Source organism: Parus major, chromosome 5 (genome assembly GCF_001522545.3).
Source record: "Parus major isolate Abel chromosome 5, Parus_major1.1, whole genome shotgun sequence".
Taxonomy (NCBI): domain Eukaryota; kingdom Metazoa; phylum Chordata; class Aves; order Passeriformes; family Paridae; genus Parus; species Parus major.
The window spans coordinates 50,725,250-50,742,789 of NC_031774.1; the positions used below are offsets into that span (position 1 = coordinate 50,725,250).

Sequence of the window (17,540 nt, forward strand, 5' to 3'; positions counted from 1 at the left end):
GATCCCCTGCCCGCCGGGATGCCCCTGCCCGCCGGGATCCGTCGCGGGAGGGGAGGCGGCTTGGGAAAGTTTCGGGAGTTTTGCCGGGGCCGCCGGGCAGCGGCGATGACGGGAGCCCTCCCGGAGTCCCTGGAAGGCAAAGGCATCCCCAGCCCCAGCTCCCGCCGGAGATGCTGGTGCCGTCGGGAAGCCTTTCCTTGGCGGCGGCCGGAGCGCGTTTGTTCCTGCTGCCTTTGGCGAAGGGCGTCAGTGCCAGCCGTGATCTTTCAGAGGGGCAGTGCTTGGTGCAAACGCTTAAACAAACAGACAGACAAAACAAAAACTGCGACTGAGGTCTCTCCTCCTTAACTTACTTTATTTATGCAAAATTTAATGAAAATTATTATTTTAGAGTTGAAATAAATCCAGCACTTTTATTGTAAGTAAATAAGTAAGTAGTTTTAAATGGATCTTTTTTTTTCTGACTAAAAGTACTTTTGTGTTTCAAGTAGTTCTGAAACAATACATTTGGAGTGGCGTGTGGTGAAACGACATCCATGAATCTGCTCTGACATTACCCCTTTAAAATGGTGTATAGGGATATTACATGCACTTTGCATCTGCTAAAATAACTTTGTATTCTTTTGTGATTAATTCTGTATGTCATTTCACTTGCCCTGTAGGAACATTCTCTAACATGTTCCAGATTAGGTTAATTTAAAATTTTGTGATGCAAAAATGTGTTTGAAGAAAAAGAAAAGGAACGTTTTGCAGTCTGCGTTCTTTCAAAATATCAGTAATGTGTATAGGACATGATGTGGGGTTTTTTTGACGATTTTTCTGGTTTGATGTTATAAATCTCTTCTTCCAGGCGTGAACTGTAAAGCTGGCTGCCATCCAGAGAATGGATTCTGTGAATTTCCCAGTGAATGCAGGTAAAAAGATCTGTCAGACAGGGTTATAAGCACAGGAGTGCTCAGCTTCAATAATTCGTAGTCTTGGTAAGAGTGATAGAAACTTAAATGGTTTGGTCTCTGAAAATATGGAACTGTAATGAGACAGCACTCTATTAGGATACAGTAACTGGAATCATAGAGCATGGATGTTTAGATGCCTGTTTAGTTTACTTTTTCCAGTACAAAGCATTTACATTGATTAGTTTGGGTTTTTTTTCTTGCTGAATTAAATTATTTTCTTCACAATGAACTGCTTCTAGTATCCCAGAAGCACTGATGGTATGCTTTTGTTCAAATAGTACAATTTGGTATGCAAAAGTTTATTTATTGTGCCTCAAAAAGGGGCACATCCTTTTAATTAAGTTTCTTAAAAAATAAGCTATGTTTCTGTCTTGTCTTTTATCTCTTTCAGGTGTCAACCTGGCTGGCAGGGTGCACTTTGCAATCAGTGTGTTCCTTTCCCTGGGTGCTTGCACGGCAGCTGTGCCAAGCCCTGGCAGTGCATCTGTGAGGAGGGTTGGGTCGGCAGCCTCTGTGACATAGGTTCGCACATCCTTTTCTCTCCTTCAGCAAGTGAGGGGAAGCAGCCCCATCTGGTGTTGGGGACACGCAAAGTCCTTCTGGAGAACTAATTTTTAAATATTGAATGTTAGCTCCAGATAATGAGGGGATTCTGGGCAGCAGCACATAAACCTAAAACCTAAAATAAATAATAATTTAGGCAGAAGCAATACAGTATCTTTTGTAATTGGGCATATGTGTGAGGAAAGTGTAAATTCATTCTATTTTAAACATTAATTATCAGGGCCAACAAACAACTGCTCCCTTCTTGTCATATAAACCCTTCTAATCAAAATACAAGTTGTATATATTAAATAACTTTAAATATTTATGTAGCACATTATATATATATGTATATACTATTTCTTTCTACTTCTTGAAAGGAAAATGTTGTGCTTATTTTTTCCTTTACTCAACCCAGTGATGATTCAGTGAGGTAACATTACTATAACTGAGAAAAAGTCTTCCTGAACAGGCTGCCACTTCCCCCTCAGGTCTGAGGGGTAAGCACATCTCCATGTGCACTCTCTCACCCTTTCCCAGGCAGAATCAGCCAGCTTAGCATGAGCAAGCTGAAGAATTGGCCTTTGTTGAGATGGTTTATTTTGGCTGACACAGGCAAATGTTCAGTCAGAGAGAACTGAGGGGATGGAATACACATCCAGGAGCATGCACTGTTGAACCCACGTAGCTGCAGCTGCGAGAGGACAGGGCCTCATTTTCTCTTCATGCCTTTCAGGCTTTTGTTGGTGTATGGCTTATAATTTATAGAGCATGCCTGAGCTCTCCAGTGCATAGCCAAAGTGGTGATTGATGACAGTTTGAACTGCATAAGACTTTCAAGATGGCTAAAGGAATCAGAAGTTTTTAGGTGGGTGACACCCTTGCAGTGACATGGAATTTAGTGCAAGGTTCTCAGGTATTCATTTACTCGTCAGGTTTTGCAGCCTGTACTCATTGACTGCACTCATGAGCACAGAGAGACTTCTTAAAGTCAGTCCTGGTATGTTTGCAGGAGCTGTGACAGTGGTGACATGTGTGATGACTCTAAACTCTCAGATGTTGTTCTGGACACATCTCATGTATGTGTTTGTACCTGAGACACCTCGATTCTCATTACAGTTAATGAGGAGAAATGACTCCTTCTCTGATCTGCAATCAGAGATTTCTAAAGCTGCACAGAACAATCCCCCCTCTGCCACCTTAGGAGTCTCAGTTCTGTTGCTTATAAGTGACTACAAAGGTCCCCTTTTTTAAAGGCAGCATCTTCACAGCTACTTCTAAAAGCTTTAATTGCATAGCTGAATTTCTTAGTATTAATATATCTTTGCAATTCTGAGTCTTGCAATGTCACCCTCCTGCAATTGCTACTTAGGATGCAAAACAATGCATTGAAAATTGAACACACATTTTTATGGAAAAACATTAATTTAACACATGCTCATTAAGATTATCCTGTCTAATAATGAAAAGGGTGTCCTTTGCTTAAGTGGAGAAACTATTATTTCTCTCAACACTCAGAGTCATGTCAGAGTCCTCTTTGCTGATTTGGATTTAGAGCCCCATGAAGAGCTGCTGAGAATTTTCATCTGCAGAAATGTTATGTTGATAGTCTTCATCATCTCACAAACTATCTCAGTGGGTTTGGATACTCTAAATGCATTGTTTGCCATAAGGGGTCAAGAGAAGGCCGCTCCTCCTCTTCTTGCTATTGAAAAGTTGATAGAAATTGTTATCCTGACCAAATAAAGCAATGAAACTTCAAATGGGTTATTGCTCAGCCCCTGATCTCATCATCCTCAGCCAAAAGCTGGTGTCAGTTTCCTGCCTGTATAAAGTCATTACAGGTAATTACAGTTAATTTACAGGTATCATTAAATGAAACTTGATCAGGTTAGGAAACAGGAAGGAAAAACCTAGAATGGAAAACTGTAGGAGAGTCAGAAGTGCATTGGCCACTACAAACAACTGAAATATTTCTAAAACAGAGATACAGTCTTGGTAGTTTATTTGCTTGCTAAGCATGGGAGGAAAAAAAGATGATTTGAGCTGATGATGATACCTCTGGTGTTTTGTGGAAAAGTTAGTATATGATCTCCTTGGCTTTGCTCACGAAAGTTCCTTTCTGGAGCAGTTTTAGATCACCAACTCGTTTACTAATGCAGCTGATTGTGTAGCTGTTTTTAATACAGGCAGCCTGGTTCTCAGTTCAGGTCAAGAATGACCTTCCTAGTAATTTAGAGACATGCAGGTTATGGGTTGGGCTTGATCCACTGTAAACATGTAGGGCACAATCAGTGGTAGCATTTGTGACTATTATTGTCACATGGACAGACAGGGCAGTTGAAGAAAGACATCTGTGAGTTGGTCTTGGTGTTGACACTGCTGGTTAACCTGTTTGCAGTGGATCCTGTCCAACTGAATCATGATTCCATGGTATGTTCTCCTCTTGGGGAAACAGTCTTGAAATCCGGTGTGTGAACCCCTGGAACCAGGATGCACAGCACTGAATTTGCCTCTGCAGCTGATACACACTGCACAGTACAGGAACCACATCAAACCCTGACCATGACAAAGGCAAAATCAATTTAGTCAATTTGTTTCCAGGAAAATTGTCAGCCCAGTCAGAGAGTTTGATCCACCTTGCCAAATCACATCTGTCAGCTTGTTACCCCTGGCTGTGCCTACACAGTCGTGTTAGCAAGTCCATGACCTCCTATTGCAATCCTGGCCTCAATTTGGCTGAAGAGCCAGCATAGAGTGTGAGCTGGGAGTAAATTGTCCTACTCATCACTAGACTGCTTTGCCAAGGCCACATGTTGGTAAACTCATCAGAAAATACAAGTGGTGTCTCTACTGTGCTATGAATGTGTGAGACAGGGGCTAAAAGTTGTCCTGTGACAAACTACTACTGAGCATATCTTCCTCATAAAAACACTCAGTGATAGCTTCCTGTACTGCAGCATGACAACTTAGTTTGATAAAACTATTAATTATTGGTAATGTGATTGAGGCCACTCATAATATATGTATAAATGTAACATCCTGGTTTTGAGTTTTCATCTCAGTTACCACTTGGTGGTTGTCCTTTTGAGAGGTAAAAGAAAACAGAGAAAATAAGCTAATTGAGGCTATTTATGTATTATGTTTTAAGAGAACCTGGTAAAGCACCCTTTAAAAATGTGTTTTAAATTAAATACCTAACATAAATTTATGACAGTAATGTATATATGTGTATATATATATATATATATATATATATATATATACACCTATTCATATATATATATTTCAGAGAGTTTCAAGTACAAAGTACATGCTTTAGAGTCTGTGAAAATAGCTGGCAAACAACACTGCTCAAAAAAGCATTCAAGATTATTTTGGTCCTTGTGAAAACTGGAGTTTACACTCAAAGTGCATGCTAAGTTGTTGTCTTGCAGCAAGAACAGGCTGATGCATTAGGAAATAGAACCTTTTAGCCAAGGAATATTGTATTTCAAAGCTAAGGCTGTTGTTTTTTTGTGGTTAAAATTTTGCAGTACCTCATGGTATCAATTAAATTTCATGTTACGCTGTGGGAAGTAAAATATAAATAAAAAAATACAAATATAAATCCCTTAAATAATCCCTTTATAAAATATAAATCCCTTAAATCCCTTTTCATCTTCTTAGAAAGTATGTACATGTGCGTGAGGCATCAGACACCTTCCAGTCAGCACTTCTCTGCAGCTGCTGCAGTAGCTTGCTAAAATATGCACTTGTTTGTTTGTTTAGTTTTAATTATTTGAAAAATTCAGTAATCATTTGAGTGGGAAGTAGCTCAGCAGGGCAATTGGAAAGAAAATGAGATGTATGACTTTGGGTCCAGACGTCATACAGCTCTGTTCTGGTACTGTTATGTAAGGGTTGAATGTACCCCAGACAAAAGATGAAATTTTAACAGATTTTTTTTGGCAAATTGCTGATCTCTGTTTTTATGAAACATTTGTTCATAAGCACATGATGACATGGGCAGGGAGAATTCCCATTTCCTGATTGTTTTATCAGAATTCTGCTCATGGAGAAGCCAAGACTGTGAAAGTATGGCTAGACTATGTAGAAGTTCTTTGCCCCATACAAATATTTTATTTTTTATACTACTTATATATAGAATGGAGCAATTCAAACACATTTTGCAAGGAGGAGCTAGAAAAAGAGAAATAAGCTGAAATTGCTTGCAATAGTTGAACAATCTGAACCCCATTTTAACAAAGGGAGGAATAGATAAGAATTTAAAAAATGCAGGATGAAGTATTGTTAAAGCTACATTTTATTTGAAGTATTGTGTACCATTTACTAATTCTTTCTCATTAGATTGATCAAGCTCTCTTGGGTTTTTTTAAACAGATATTCACCCATGTTCAGCAAAGCCCTGCACCAATAATTCAACATGTATAGAGACTGGTGATGGAGGATATATTTGTCTGTGTGCCCAGGGATTTACAGGAAAAAACTGCCATCTCAAGAAAGGACCCTGCATTATTAATGGGTAAATATTGATTTCTGACATGCATTTAAAATCTACACTTATAGTATTCAGAATTCTTTGCTAAGGGGAAGTATCTCTGTGTTAAAATACACAATGCTCTGATAGTTGCTGATATTATTACCAAACTTTACAAATATGATCTATTAGTATTGTGAAGACTTAACAGATTATCAGTGTGGCTTTCTGTGCACAATTTGAGTACTAAAAGTGCTAATTTGCACATTTTATTGCGGTGAATTTATGCCTTCTCATAATTTTCATAAATAAACTTGAAGTGACTCCCATCCTGTGTTCTCACCTCTAGTGAGGGATAATTTATACACAGCCTAATAAGAACAGTAGTTAGCTCTGTTCTAGTAGTAGTACAAGCTCTCTGCATGAAAACACCGAGCCCACCAGTCTGTCCTTTCTTCTTAACACATAATAATATGCCCCTATTTAACTGAAGGGGACAATCTCACTTCCATCAGAGCAGGGAGACCATTGCTCTCTACTCTTGAAAAGAAATGGGATGTCAAGAACAGCAATGCCAGTAGGTTGAGGGAGCTTCCCCTCTGGTCAGCCTTGGTGAGACACATTGGGAGTGCTGGGTCCAGTTCTGGGCTACCCAATACAAAAAGGACATGGCCATACTGGAGAGTACAGTGAAGGGCCATGGATATGATTAAAGAATGGGAACATCTCTCCTATATGAGAGCTCTCCTAGAGAGCTGGGTCATTTAGCCTGGAGAAGAACAGGCTTTGAGGAACTTGTCCATGTGTATGGACACATGTGTATCCACCTGGTGGGGGGAAGCAAAGATGACAGAGCCAGACTTCTCAGAGAGGTGCCCAGTAGAAGGTCAGGAGGCAATGGGCACAGGCTAAAGAACTTCCAGCAAAGTCACTGGTAGAACTGCTTGAAAAAAGACCTTTCAGTGTTAGAGAAAATGTGAATTGGGATTTCTGTTCAAATCTAGAAACATCTGCTGTCTTCTAGCTCATCAACATTCTGATCCCATAAACATACAGAAAGCCTTTATACAAACTTGATAAAACTATCACCCTATCACCCTAAAATCATAGTTTTCTTTTAGGAGATTGCTTCTTGCTCTCTAGCTCTACATGGAAACCCTCTGGTTCTCTTTTTGCTCAGCCATAAATAATTATTCAAATCTACCTTCTGACTGAATCTTCCTGAAGACTTGTACACTCATGTTTAGGGGGAATTAACACTTCTTGTTAATTGACATCCCATTTCTTTTCAAGAATAGAGAGCAATGGTCACTTCTCACTCTCTCTGGCAAGATTTTCCATTCTTTCATAACTTCATATCAGTAGAATTATTTTGTCATAACCTTTACTTGGGGGATACTCTGACAGTTTTGTCTGAGTTTACTTTCAGCCTCTGAGTTAGCTACTCTGATTAGCCTATTTTTCTTCATTGACTGTGAGAAAATTTAAGTTCCTTAAAAGAGCCATGACTCACAACCAAGCTACTTGCCTAATATAGGGGACGTGAATAGGATTTTCTGCTTTTAATCCATAGACCAAATGTTTCAGTAATTCAGTGTGGACATATATACTAGCTATCCCCAAAACAGGTGAGTTCCAAAAATACAGCATCAACAAAATAACACAGATTAGTTCCATGTACTTCCTTAAATGCCTTATGGTTTTAAATTGCTGAAACTACTTTTTTTGTGCTGGCACACTGAATGCTGATGAACTAGCCTGGAAATCATGAACAATTCCGCTCAAGAAAGCAGCGTACTTGAAACAGTGATTCTTTTTCTCTAAGAAGCTGTCTTTTTCAGGAGAAACTGCAGCAGGCTCTGCAAATCTGCATTTAGTTCAAAAAGACAACTGCTGTCAGCATAAGCACTGCATGTGTGCTAATAGTTCACAGTCCACCAGAGAGTGCATCCCACATTGTGGAAAGAGACCTGATCAGATGCTGTAATTCATTCACATTCACGTTGACATCTCACTTCCTCTCAATTCCTCTCTACCTCAGTGGTAGTGTTAAAAATGTTGATCTTACTGAGCATTACTGCTGGCTTCTTAGTTAATATTCACAGATGGAACCAGGACAATTCACAAGTCAAATGTTTATCCTAGTCTGTTTACATGTATCTGCATTAGTGACCTCTGTGTGATGTTTTGAAGTTTTGCTTTGAAGCCGAGCAGTGAGTGGTGCTTTCTAAAAGAAACCAGATTATCTGGGAAGCAAAGAGCAATGGTATGGAATGCTTCCCACCACTAACCCTTCATGTACTACACCTTGCTGTAAATGCCAAAAATGCAAAGTAGCAGAATTTATTCAAGGAAATTAATGTTAAGGCTTTATTTATTTAAACGTATTTAAATTAGACAAATGCAACTCTGTTTGCTGTTATTTCTATATCTCCTGCTTCTCTGTTGCCACTGTCCACCCAGCTGCAGCCAGGGAAACAGGAGAGAGATTATATAGCATGGACCAGAGGGCTAAAAACGAGGCTCTTCCCCTTTCTGAGATGGAAGTTCAGCTTTATTCTTGTTCTTGGGATCCCATGGAGAAAGAGAGCAGGAGGGAAAGAGGAAGGATATTGATAACACACATCTTTTTGAAGGCAGGGGAAAGAGGGTGGATTACATTCACACAGCCAATAAGGAGAACTGGGGAAAAAGAGATAAGGGAAAGAAACTTACATTCTATATGTCAGGGGTACAATTCTGCATTTTTCCCCTTAACATTTTTTTTATTTCAATATTTTGCATTTCTGAAAATTTCAGAAAAAAGTTTGCACTTATGTTTTATAGCAATTTCTTCTCATTTCCCTAGAAAGTACTGAAATTCAACTGAGCCATGAAGGTTCAAACTTCTACACATTTTCATGTCCAAACAAGCTTGTCCAATTTTCCATGGGACTCATAAAACCCCAAAGGGAGGGTGCTAGATTCTCCAAGATGGCCATAACCACACAAGGACTGTATAACTCCAATTTCCATATTTTGCTTAAAAAGACATTTTGGCTGGTTAATATATTGAAATTCCTTACCTCAAGTTATCACTAACAATTTCTATGTCAAAGCCCAGTTTTGCTTTCCTGATACTATCACAGATTTCCAATATATTCTTTTAGGGCTTTTTCACCCAGCCAACATCTGTAGTGAAGAACAGCACTAGAACACAGAGCAGTTAATGTGGAAGCTGCAGAAAACAGATGATTCTTCTGCCATGATGTTCAGTCTCTCCTGATGGGTGGCTGCTGGGTGTTTCAGCCCCCAGTGAAGCCAGAGGTGCTTGGAGCACTGTCTACCAAAGGTAGTCCCAGAGCAATGGTGACTAGCCCAGCCTTGTTCTGACAGAGATCAGGGACCATTTGTAGTCAGGAGCTTATATCTCTTTCACAGACATCAAAAGATCTCTTAAATCCCTGTGTCCCCCCATGGAATTCCATAACAGCCTGTTGCTACTGACTGCTGCATATGTGAAATGCCTGCATCTGAAGCTGTGAAGTTCATTATCCCTGGGACTTTGACCTGGAAGAGGGAGCCTTAAATAACAGCTTGGACTTACCAACTTTTGAATAGTACTGTGCTATATGTCTTCAGGGATACATAAGTATTCAGAAAAGTTTTGTAGTCAAAGAGGCTTGTCCTAAACTTCACCAAATTTTTTTCATTTTTTACAAAGTGAGTTTTAAAGGCTTTGTTGTTACGTTGTTGTGATGAACTGCCATGAAAGTGGGGTTTGAGGTTTATTTGTAAACCTGGGGCCCAGGGACCCTTGTCAGGCAGCAGGGACAGCTGAAGGAAGGGCCAAGTGTATTTTGCATAGATCCCCTGAGCTGACACATATGTGCCAGTGAATGGGTGGCCACCTTTTTTGGCATTAACCTCAGTAAGGCACAGTAGCATTGTAAAGATAGGAGAGATCTCTCAATTTATGTCACCTAAACCATAGTTTCAAGCTACTAGTTGGGAAATACTAATAAAGTTTGCAGAAGTACTTGGTTTCCTATGGTCCTGTTCTCACATTACAGCTGTCTTTGCCCAGGCTGAAATTCTCTCACTGTTATTTTTTATTATAATTGTATCTATCAAAAATTTTGGCTGAACAGCAGTTTATAGGACAGTATCTCTTTGCTTCTAAATTTTTTGTGTTATGGAACACAGACAGGCAGAATAAAAACAATCAGCTTTACACCTAGTTGTTGTGGCACTCTTTTGCTCTGCCAAAATATATAGATTATTTTAGGAACAATCAGGTAGAAAAGAAGCAGCCATGCTGCTCATGTCTTTGTTCTGTCTTGTCTGAGGAGTTGTTCAGCTAAATAGCTCCAAGCATATAAAAATAGTGAGAAGCCTAATTTGATTAAATGTTTGAAATAATTTAAAATCCCTTCACAGCTCTTCAGGTTGAATTTATATATTGGTGTAGTAATCCTGCCCAAAGGGTGAGCAGGGGATATTATAATCTGTATTGACTAAGATGTTGAACAAACTCATTCTTTATTCAGCTTCACTGACTTTAGTAGATTTGCATTTGGAATTGGCTATTCTAAAGAAAACCAGCTCTTTTTATTATATAAAGTGTTTCCTAATAGTTACTTCCTTTGGACTTCAGTATTGTCTCTGTGTTTGTTGTCTGTCCTAGTTCTCCCTGCCAGAATGGAGGAACATGCATTGATGACAATGGTTTTGCACCCCATGCTTCCTGTCTGTGTCCTTCTGGTTTTGCTGGCAACTTCTGTGAAATAGATAGAGATGACTGTGAGTCCAGCCCGTGTGAGAATGGAGGAACATGTACAGATGTTGGTGTGGGTTTCAGCTGTTCTTGCCCCCGTGGCTATACAGGAAAGCTCTGCAGCAGCCGTGTCACGTTCTGTGCGAGTGGCCCGTGTGAGAATGGAGGGACTTGCAGTGAGCAGCCCCAGGGAGGCTTCGAGTGCATCTGTAAACCAGAATTTGTTGGCGTGACCTGCAAACATCCCAGCAAAAACACGAGTCTGTCTGGAGTGAATATGGAGACAAAGCACATGCAGAATTACAAGCCAGCCTCCAAAGCTCACCATAGATCAGTGCACCAACAAGAAATCCTGAAAATAACAGTGAAAGAAACGATTCAAAATGCAGATCCCTTACTGAGTAGAAGCCAGGTGATATGTTTTGTTGTGCTGGGCTTGCTTACATGTCTTGTTGTCTTGGGTACAACTGGGATTGTTTTTTTTTCAAAATGTGAAATGTGGCTTGCTAATGCCAAATACAGTCATCTCCTGCGCAAGAAAAAGAACTTTTTTTTGAAGTCTAACAATGGGGAAAACCTCTCAGTTAATATTATCTTCCCAGAGAAGATCAAATTGACTAATTACACTAAGAACTACACTGCCATCTAGGCCCTTGAAAGCCAAGCAGCATCTTGCAACTTTTCGTAGCAATATGTAAAATTTATTGCCTGTGTTTGGCCTCAGTATTTGTGGGTATATTTGCTGTAAATTGTGCTGAGTTACAATGAAGAAATGTAATGTATCTGTCTTGCTAAAGGTTTTTTCATTCCCCAAAATAAAAGGTAAAAAAAAATAAATATAAAGCAAGGAATGTTACTTTGATTTCTCTTCAAGGCAGCTATTTTTTGTAAAATAAAAAATAACTTATCACTGGAACTGTATTGCAGCTTTTTTCATCTTGTGTGTAGTTCATCTGGCAAGTACAGTACTTGCAAATTACTCAGTAATGCTGTTTTTGTTGTTTTTTTTTTTTAATAAACAGCTGTTAAGGGCTATACTGGTTTATTTATTCATTTCTAAACCTTATTCTACAGCAAAGCCTGCAACAAGTGTCCACGTTAAACTCGTTTGCTATATCTGATAAAGGCTTTAGAGACTGCAACCAGCAGGAGCCAATTCACACTGGTGTATCTCACCTATTCAGTCAGTGTTGCTATTTTTACATGCTTGTAAGAGAGATTCTGTAGAATCTTAGAGGTCTTTGGGTTATTAATTTCAGGTTAAAGGTCTCTTGCTTGAAGTTCTGCATCTATAAATTGTTCTATTTATCTATTTTTAAATGTTAAAAAGGTGTTCAATGTCTTTCTTTTTAGACACCTAGTAGAGATTTAAAGGATCAGATTCTGACTTTTCTATAAATACTCCTTAAAGATCTCTGCTGAGAGAAGTATCCTTCATGACTTTGTCATGGGGAGAAAAGATGTCACGTGTCACCTGAAATAGGACAGCTGCTTTTAATTCTTCATTTCTGCTTTTTCTGTCACATTTCAAGGAGAGCACAAGGTTTCCAAGAATCAAAAGCAGCAGTGGCAAACAGGCAAAGGGACATGAAAGCCATAAAATTATCAGGGGCCTTAGGGCACTAAGAAGTCTGAACCTCCCTGAGGAGGCTCTCACCCACCTCCTGCCCACAGGAGCATTTTGGGTCAGCCCAGTGCTGCTGGTTCTGGTCCGAGCTGTGCTGTAGCCATGCTGGGCTCCACCTCTGCCTGCAGCTGCTCCTTGCACTGCTCACTGTAGGTAGTCCAGCCACTGAAAGGACCCTTTGGACCTGTGCTCCAGCTCTGTTTCTGGCCCTGTGTGTTTTTGCTGCTGCCAGGAGCCTGTGGATGGCCCTGGAGCTGCTTCATCATCTGGAGCTGCTTCATCATCTGGAGCTGGCTCATCATCTGGAGCTGCTTCATCATCTGGAGCTGGCTCATCATCTGGAGCTGGTTCATCATCTGGAGCTGGTTCATCACCTGGAGCTGCCAATGTGCTCCAGCACCAGCTCCAGTGATGTGTTCAGCTTCTGCCAGCCCATGCTGTTGGTGAGGCCATGGGTCTGTCCCACCCTGGGCCATGGCCCTCCTGGGTCTCCCAGCTTCTTTTCCTAAATGGCCAGCCTGACACTGACTGCTCCCTGTAAGAAAAACAATCAAAAGAAAAAACCCCACCAAAACAACAAAACCAATCTCTTTCAACTGCAGTGCCTAAAGGTGTATTTAACTGCAGTTATGTAACAATTTATTTCCCCAGCCACCCTGGATAGGAATGAATAGCAGCTTCTTCTCAGCTCTTTCATAACTATGCTATTCCCAAATCCATTAACAACTGCTCAATAAATAAAAAACAAAACAAAAAGCCTTAAAGCACATGCATTATAGTAGGATTTTTTTGTGTTTCCATCTCTTTGAATTGCTATGAATATATAGCAAGTTTGCTGTATTGTTCATAATGTCTGTACATATCATAGCACTTCAATGTGTGAAGAGGAAAAATGGTATTCAGATACTACTGTGGAAAGTGTTGAATTCTAGATAACAGGGAGAAAATTTTAAATTAAGGAGATGCTCCTTCTCAAAGCTATTGTTGGAAATGCATTTATCAAACCTAGCAAATTTCAGCCAGCTGTAGTAAAGTTTGAAGGCTTAGGAACCCAGATGAATGTAAAACTGGGTAAGCAGAGTTGAATTTCAAGCCATGAAACATGAGTCTCAGGAGCTGACACACTTCTTTTAAACCAATATGTTTTGAACATACAATTCAGTATTGTGCATTTTAACAGAAATATGTTAGGGTCAATTTGGAGATAACCAGAAACACGTATAACTCCATTGGGTATCTTGTAGCTTTGCTTAAAACCAGTTACAATTTTAGGTATCTGCTAGGAGTCAGTGGTTAAACTCCTGAGCTGCCTGTACACCTTCCCCCCACCTTTGAGCAGAGGCTCCCTTATCCCTTACAGCTTGCTCTGCTCCAGGACAGAACAAGGCTTTAAAATACAAACTAAGGTTTGTATTTTAAGTATATAAAACTTAGGAAGTTCTAATTCATATTTATAAACTATCACTTTATTTTTTTGGCCATGGTGACGCAGGGGGAAGTTCCTCCATCCCAGTGCATTTCTTCATATGTAAATAGAAGAGCATTTTTGAAGAAAAGGTCTTTTGCGCAGCAGGGGAAAAGAACAGATTTCAACTCTTAGTATTCTTCCTATTGTTGGGGATGTATTGTCCTGCTACCTTCTCCAAAGGGAAAAAGTGTTACCTTAAGCATAAAAGTCTGAAGAAAATAGTATCTGTCTTTAGCTTCTCTGTTCCAGGAAAGAATTAAATGTATTTGTTTCTCATATTTATGCTGTTAGTGTAGTGAATAGCTCCAAAGCCTTATCCCCACACAAGTGACAGACAAGAGGGGTGATAAAAAGGATTATGGATCAATAACCTGCAACAGGTCTCCAAAGCAAGAAGTTTAAAATAAGTATTGTGCATAAACACTGACATAAGAGCAAAGAGAAGAGAGAACATTAATACCAGTTAAATTCTATGTTAAAATTTTATGTATTTTATGTTACGTAATATTGTATGTATTTTTTATCAATAGACAGAGAACTATGATACCCATTGCCATAGGTACCAGCCTATGTTGCCATGTCTCATCTTTTGATTTCTGAATGTTCTCTAACCAAGCAATGACGCCTCTGAGACTAAAATGCAATTCTGCCTTTTTGCCTGTGTAAATAAAAAATTAAATAAGGACAACTACGCTGAGGGATGGGTTAGGACAGTGAGACACTTTGTCAAGGGCATTAGTTCCTTCCTGTCCCCAAGGCATGGGGGAATATATTATTGTAATTTTTAAATTTTATTTTAACCACCTGCCTTTGAGCCATCTTAGCCTCTGTAACCTACTTTAACAAAAACAAAAAAGCAGAAAACGAAAAAAACACACACAAAAAAAAAGAAAAATATGTTCACAAAAATCAGGTTTTTAGGGACAGGTCATGGATGCTTTTCCCATTGGGTTTGTTTGTTTTGAGTTTGTTTGGGTGGAGTTTGGTTTGGGGTTTTTTGAGGGGGGGATGTTGGTTTGTTTATTCTCCAGGGAGGGGAAAAAGCCATGGTGGGGGAGAGATCTGTCTGCTGCAAAAGGAACAATCACTGCATTCTGGAGAAGGATATCTGAATGGTGAATACATACATGGGTTTTCTTTTTATTGGCATTCTTGGTATTGATCCATAAACCAACAATGTATGCATTGCTTTAGATCAATGAGGATTATGTCTGTAAGTGCTAAACCATCTGCTGATGATACATCCATTGCAGCCCAGCTAGTTTGCTCTTCTAGGTTGATAGTATGAGGTTCTGCTTTGAAATAAATATTTAGATCCAGGTGGACCACGGTATTTCTATTTAAAACAGCTTTTTGAGAGTGAAGCAGGTTAAGGACCTGGCTACAGGAATATGCACAAACCATTCCTGAAAACAACAGGGCAGTTTGCACTGGCCGAGTACATTCTTCACAACTATGTCATTCCATCTCCAAGTTCTCAAATTTGCCTTGGCAAACTAATTTACTATCACAGCCTTAAGGGCAAAACAATTTGCTACAGATATGGAGCACTTTTTGTTTTTAGAAATGCAAGACCTTCCTGGCAGAACTACATGTGTACGCATCCAGAGAACATGAAATCATTGCACATGTACTATACATACACTGTGAATTTTCCAAAACACATCTAATTTACAATGCATTTCTTGTGAATGAGGCATGGACAAATCCTGTGTTCCTGGAAGTCACACAGCCTAGGAAAATATCCAGTTATGCCTGGCTTAGGTGAAAGAAGTGCCTTGAGAGAAGATTTTTGTAGTTGCTCAACACATATTTGGGTCGGCACTAGAGGTCCACAAGGGCCAGAGCAGCTTTGTTGCAGCTCTGTGGCCATTAAATGAGAGAAACCCAGAAAATGTACTGGGACTTTGCCCTTTTTAGTACCAAGTAATATTTTGAAGTTTCTCTAAATTTTCTTGAAGGTACATTTTAAAATGATGATGGTGAAGGTTGTTTTAAAACTTCGCAAGAGGAGGAATAAGATTTCCCATCATGTAAAGGGGAATATTTCAGTTTCAAATATAAATGGAACTGTTGATCTGGGATTTGAAGAACCATTGAATAAATTGAATTTTGATTATTAGCTCTAAAACTCAAAATGATAAATTTTCTTGCATTTCAGTCCCCTGCAGTTCCTTGAGATGGGGAAACACATATCTGAGGGCCTCAGAGAAGTCCATGGGTACACGAGAAGAATGTGATCCTTGTCCCTAGCAACTAAGACAAATTCCACAGGCACAGAGCAGCCTTCCTCTATTTTCATAGTCTCTCCAAGTCAAGTCTGAGCAACTTCAAAGATACTATAATATGAAAGTGATATAATGTAAAAGGGGGACTAAGCCAGGCTGGGTGAGAAGTTTTTATTAGACCAAAAATGTTTTTATAACAGGAAGCTTGGAGCATTAATACTGTTTTATTCTTCGTGTCTCCATCCACTTTCCTCTTTGAAAAAGATGTTCTTTCCATTGCTTGCAGCCTTCTGCTGTGTCTGTCCGCTTGATGGCAGCCTCTGAACACAGAACAGCTCGAACCTCCTCCAGCCGCGTTTCACACCGGCAAGTTTGGATCCCGCTCATGGAAAAATGGCAAAAAGGGAGAACGAGAAGATGCCAGGAGTCTTCACCTGTAGGTAACCACTGCTCCTGAGATGGTAAACAAAGCCACATCTGCACCAGCAGAGGAAGACAGCAGTGTTTCCCCGAAGAGAATTCCTGTTCTCCTCTGGAATTAAACTGAGAGTGGAATTCGGCCGTTCTACTAACTTGTACATGGCTCTTGGTAGCCCAAATGCAGACACTGTGCACTTATAAAGTGTTCAAGGTCAGTGTTGGCAGCTGCTGGACAGGGCTTTGAGCAACCTATTTGTGTTCCTGACCACAGTACAGGGGGTAGAACTGGATGGTCTTTAAGGTCCTCTTCAATCCAAACCATTCTAGGATTCTGTGATTTATAAAGAACATTACATTAATGACAGTATCTTAAATTAACAGTCACTGAGAGGAAATTAAGAATAATGAAAGGATAAACAAGAAATTATTTTATATAAATACAGTTAAATGAAGATTCTGGTATACTGGTATGCTTCTAGACTCTCTCAATTTGTTTGACTATTTTTTTTATCCCAAAAGTGCATGGACAGCAACTTTGTCAATATTCATTCTTATGCTTCTTACACTGTATGGTGAGATTTTTATTTGCTTGTCTCTGTCATATTGACTTTCTAAGGAATTCAAATTGGAAAAGGTTAAATATATGCTTTAATTTTTAGAAGTATTTTGCACCAAATTCAAGAACTTCACTCAGATTTCTAGAGTAGATGCAGGCACATCACAGCTTGCTGGGAGCTGTGCATCTACGGCATTTCCAGCAAGAAATACTTAAAATTTCAAAATGCTAAACAAACTTGGAGTTATTCCATTCTACTTTCCAGTGTTTAAATTGCTGGAAGTATTTATTACAAAAGTCCTGCATTTTATTGTGGGCACATGTAAGCTTTGAAGGGGTTACATTCTCTACTCTCACCTGTGCCTGTTTTTCTTCCTAGCTAATGGGACTGGGAGAACTAAGGAGATCTGACTGATCTGGTGGCTGGGAGCCTGGATTGCTAGGAGATATGAAAGGCAGCCTGTTTTCAGGGAGTGCTGGAGTAGTCCCTGTAGTTTTGAGCCCAA

At 39.6% G+C, this 17,540-nt stretch overlaps 1 protein-coding gene across 1 annotated transcript; it reads left to right on the plus strand.

Annotated features, from left to right (window-relative positions):
- Positions 1–843: 843 nt before the first annotated feature.
- Positions 844–11,770, plus strand: DLK1 (delta like non-canonical Notch ligand 1; the record flags this gene model as incomplete). The annotated part of the gene is made up of 4 exons (XM_019006855.1): positions 844–914; positions 1,348–1,478; positions 5,883–6,024; positions 10,646–11,770. Coding segments are annotated over 4 exons (1,083 nt in total), but the record flags the coding sequence as incomplete, so codon positions are not given.
- Positions 11,771–17,540: the final 5,770 nt, after the last annotated feature.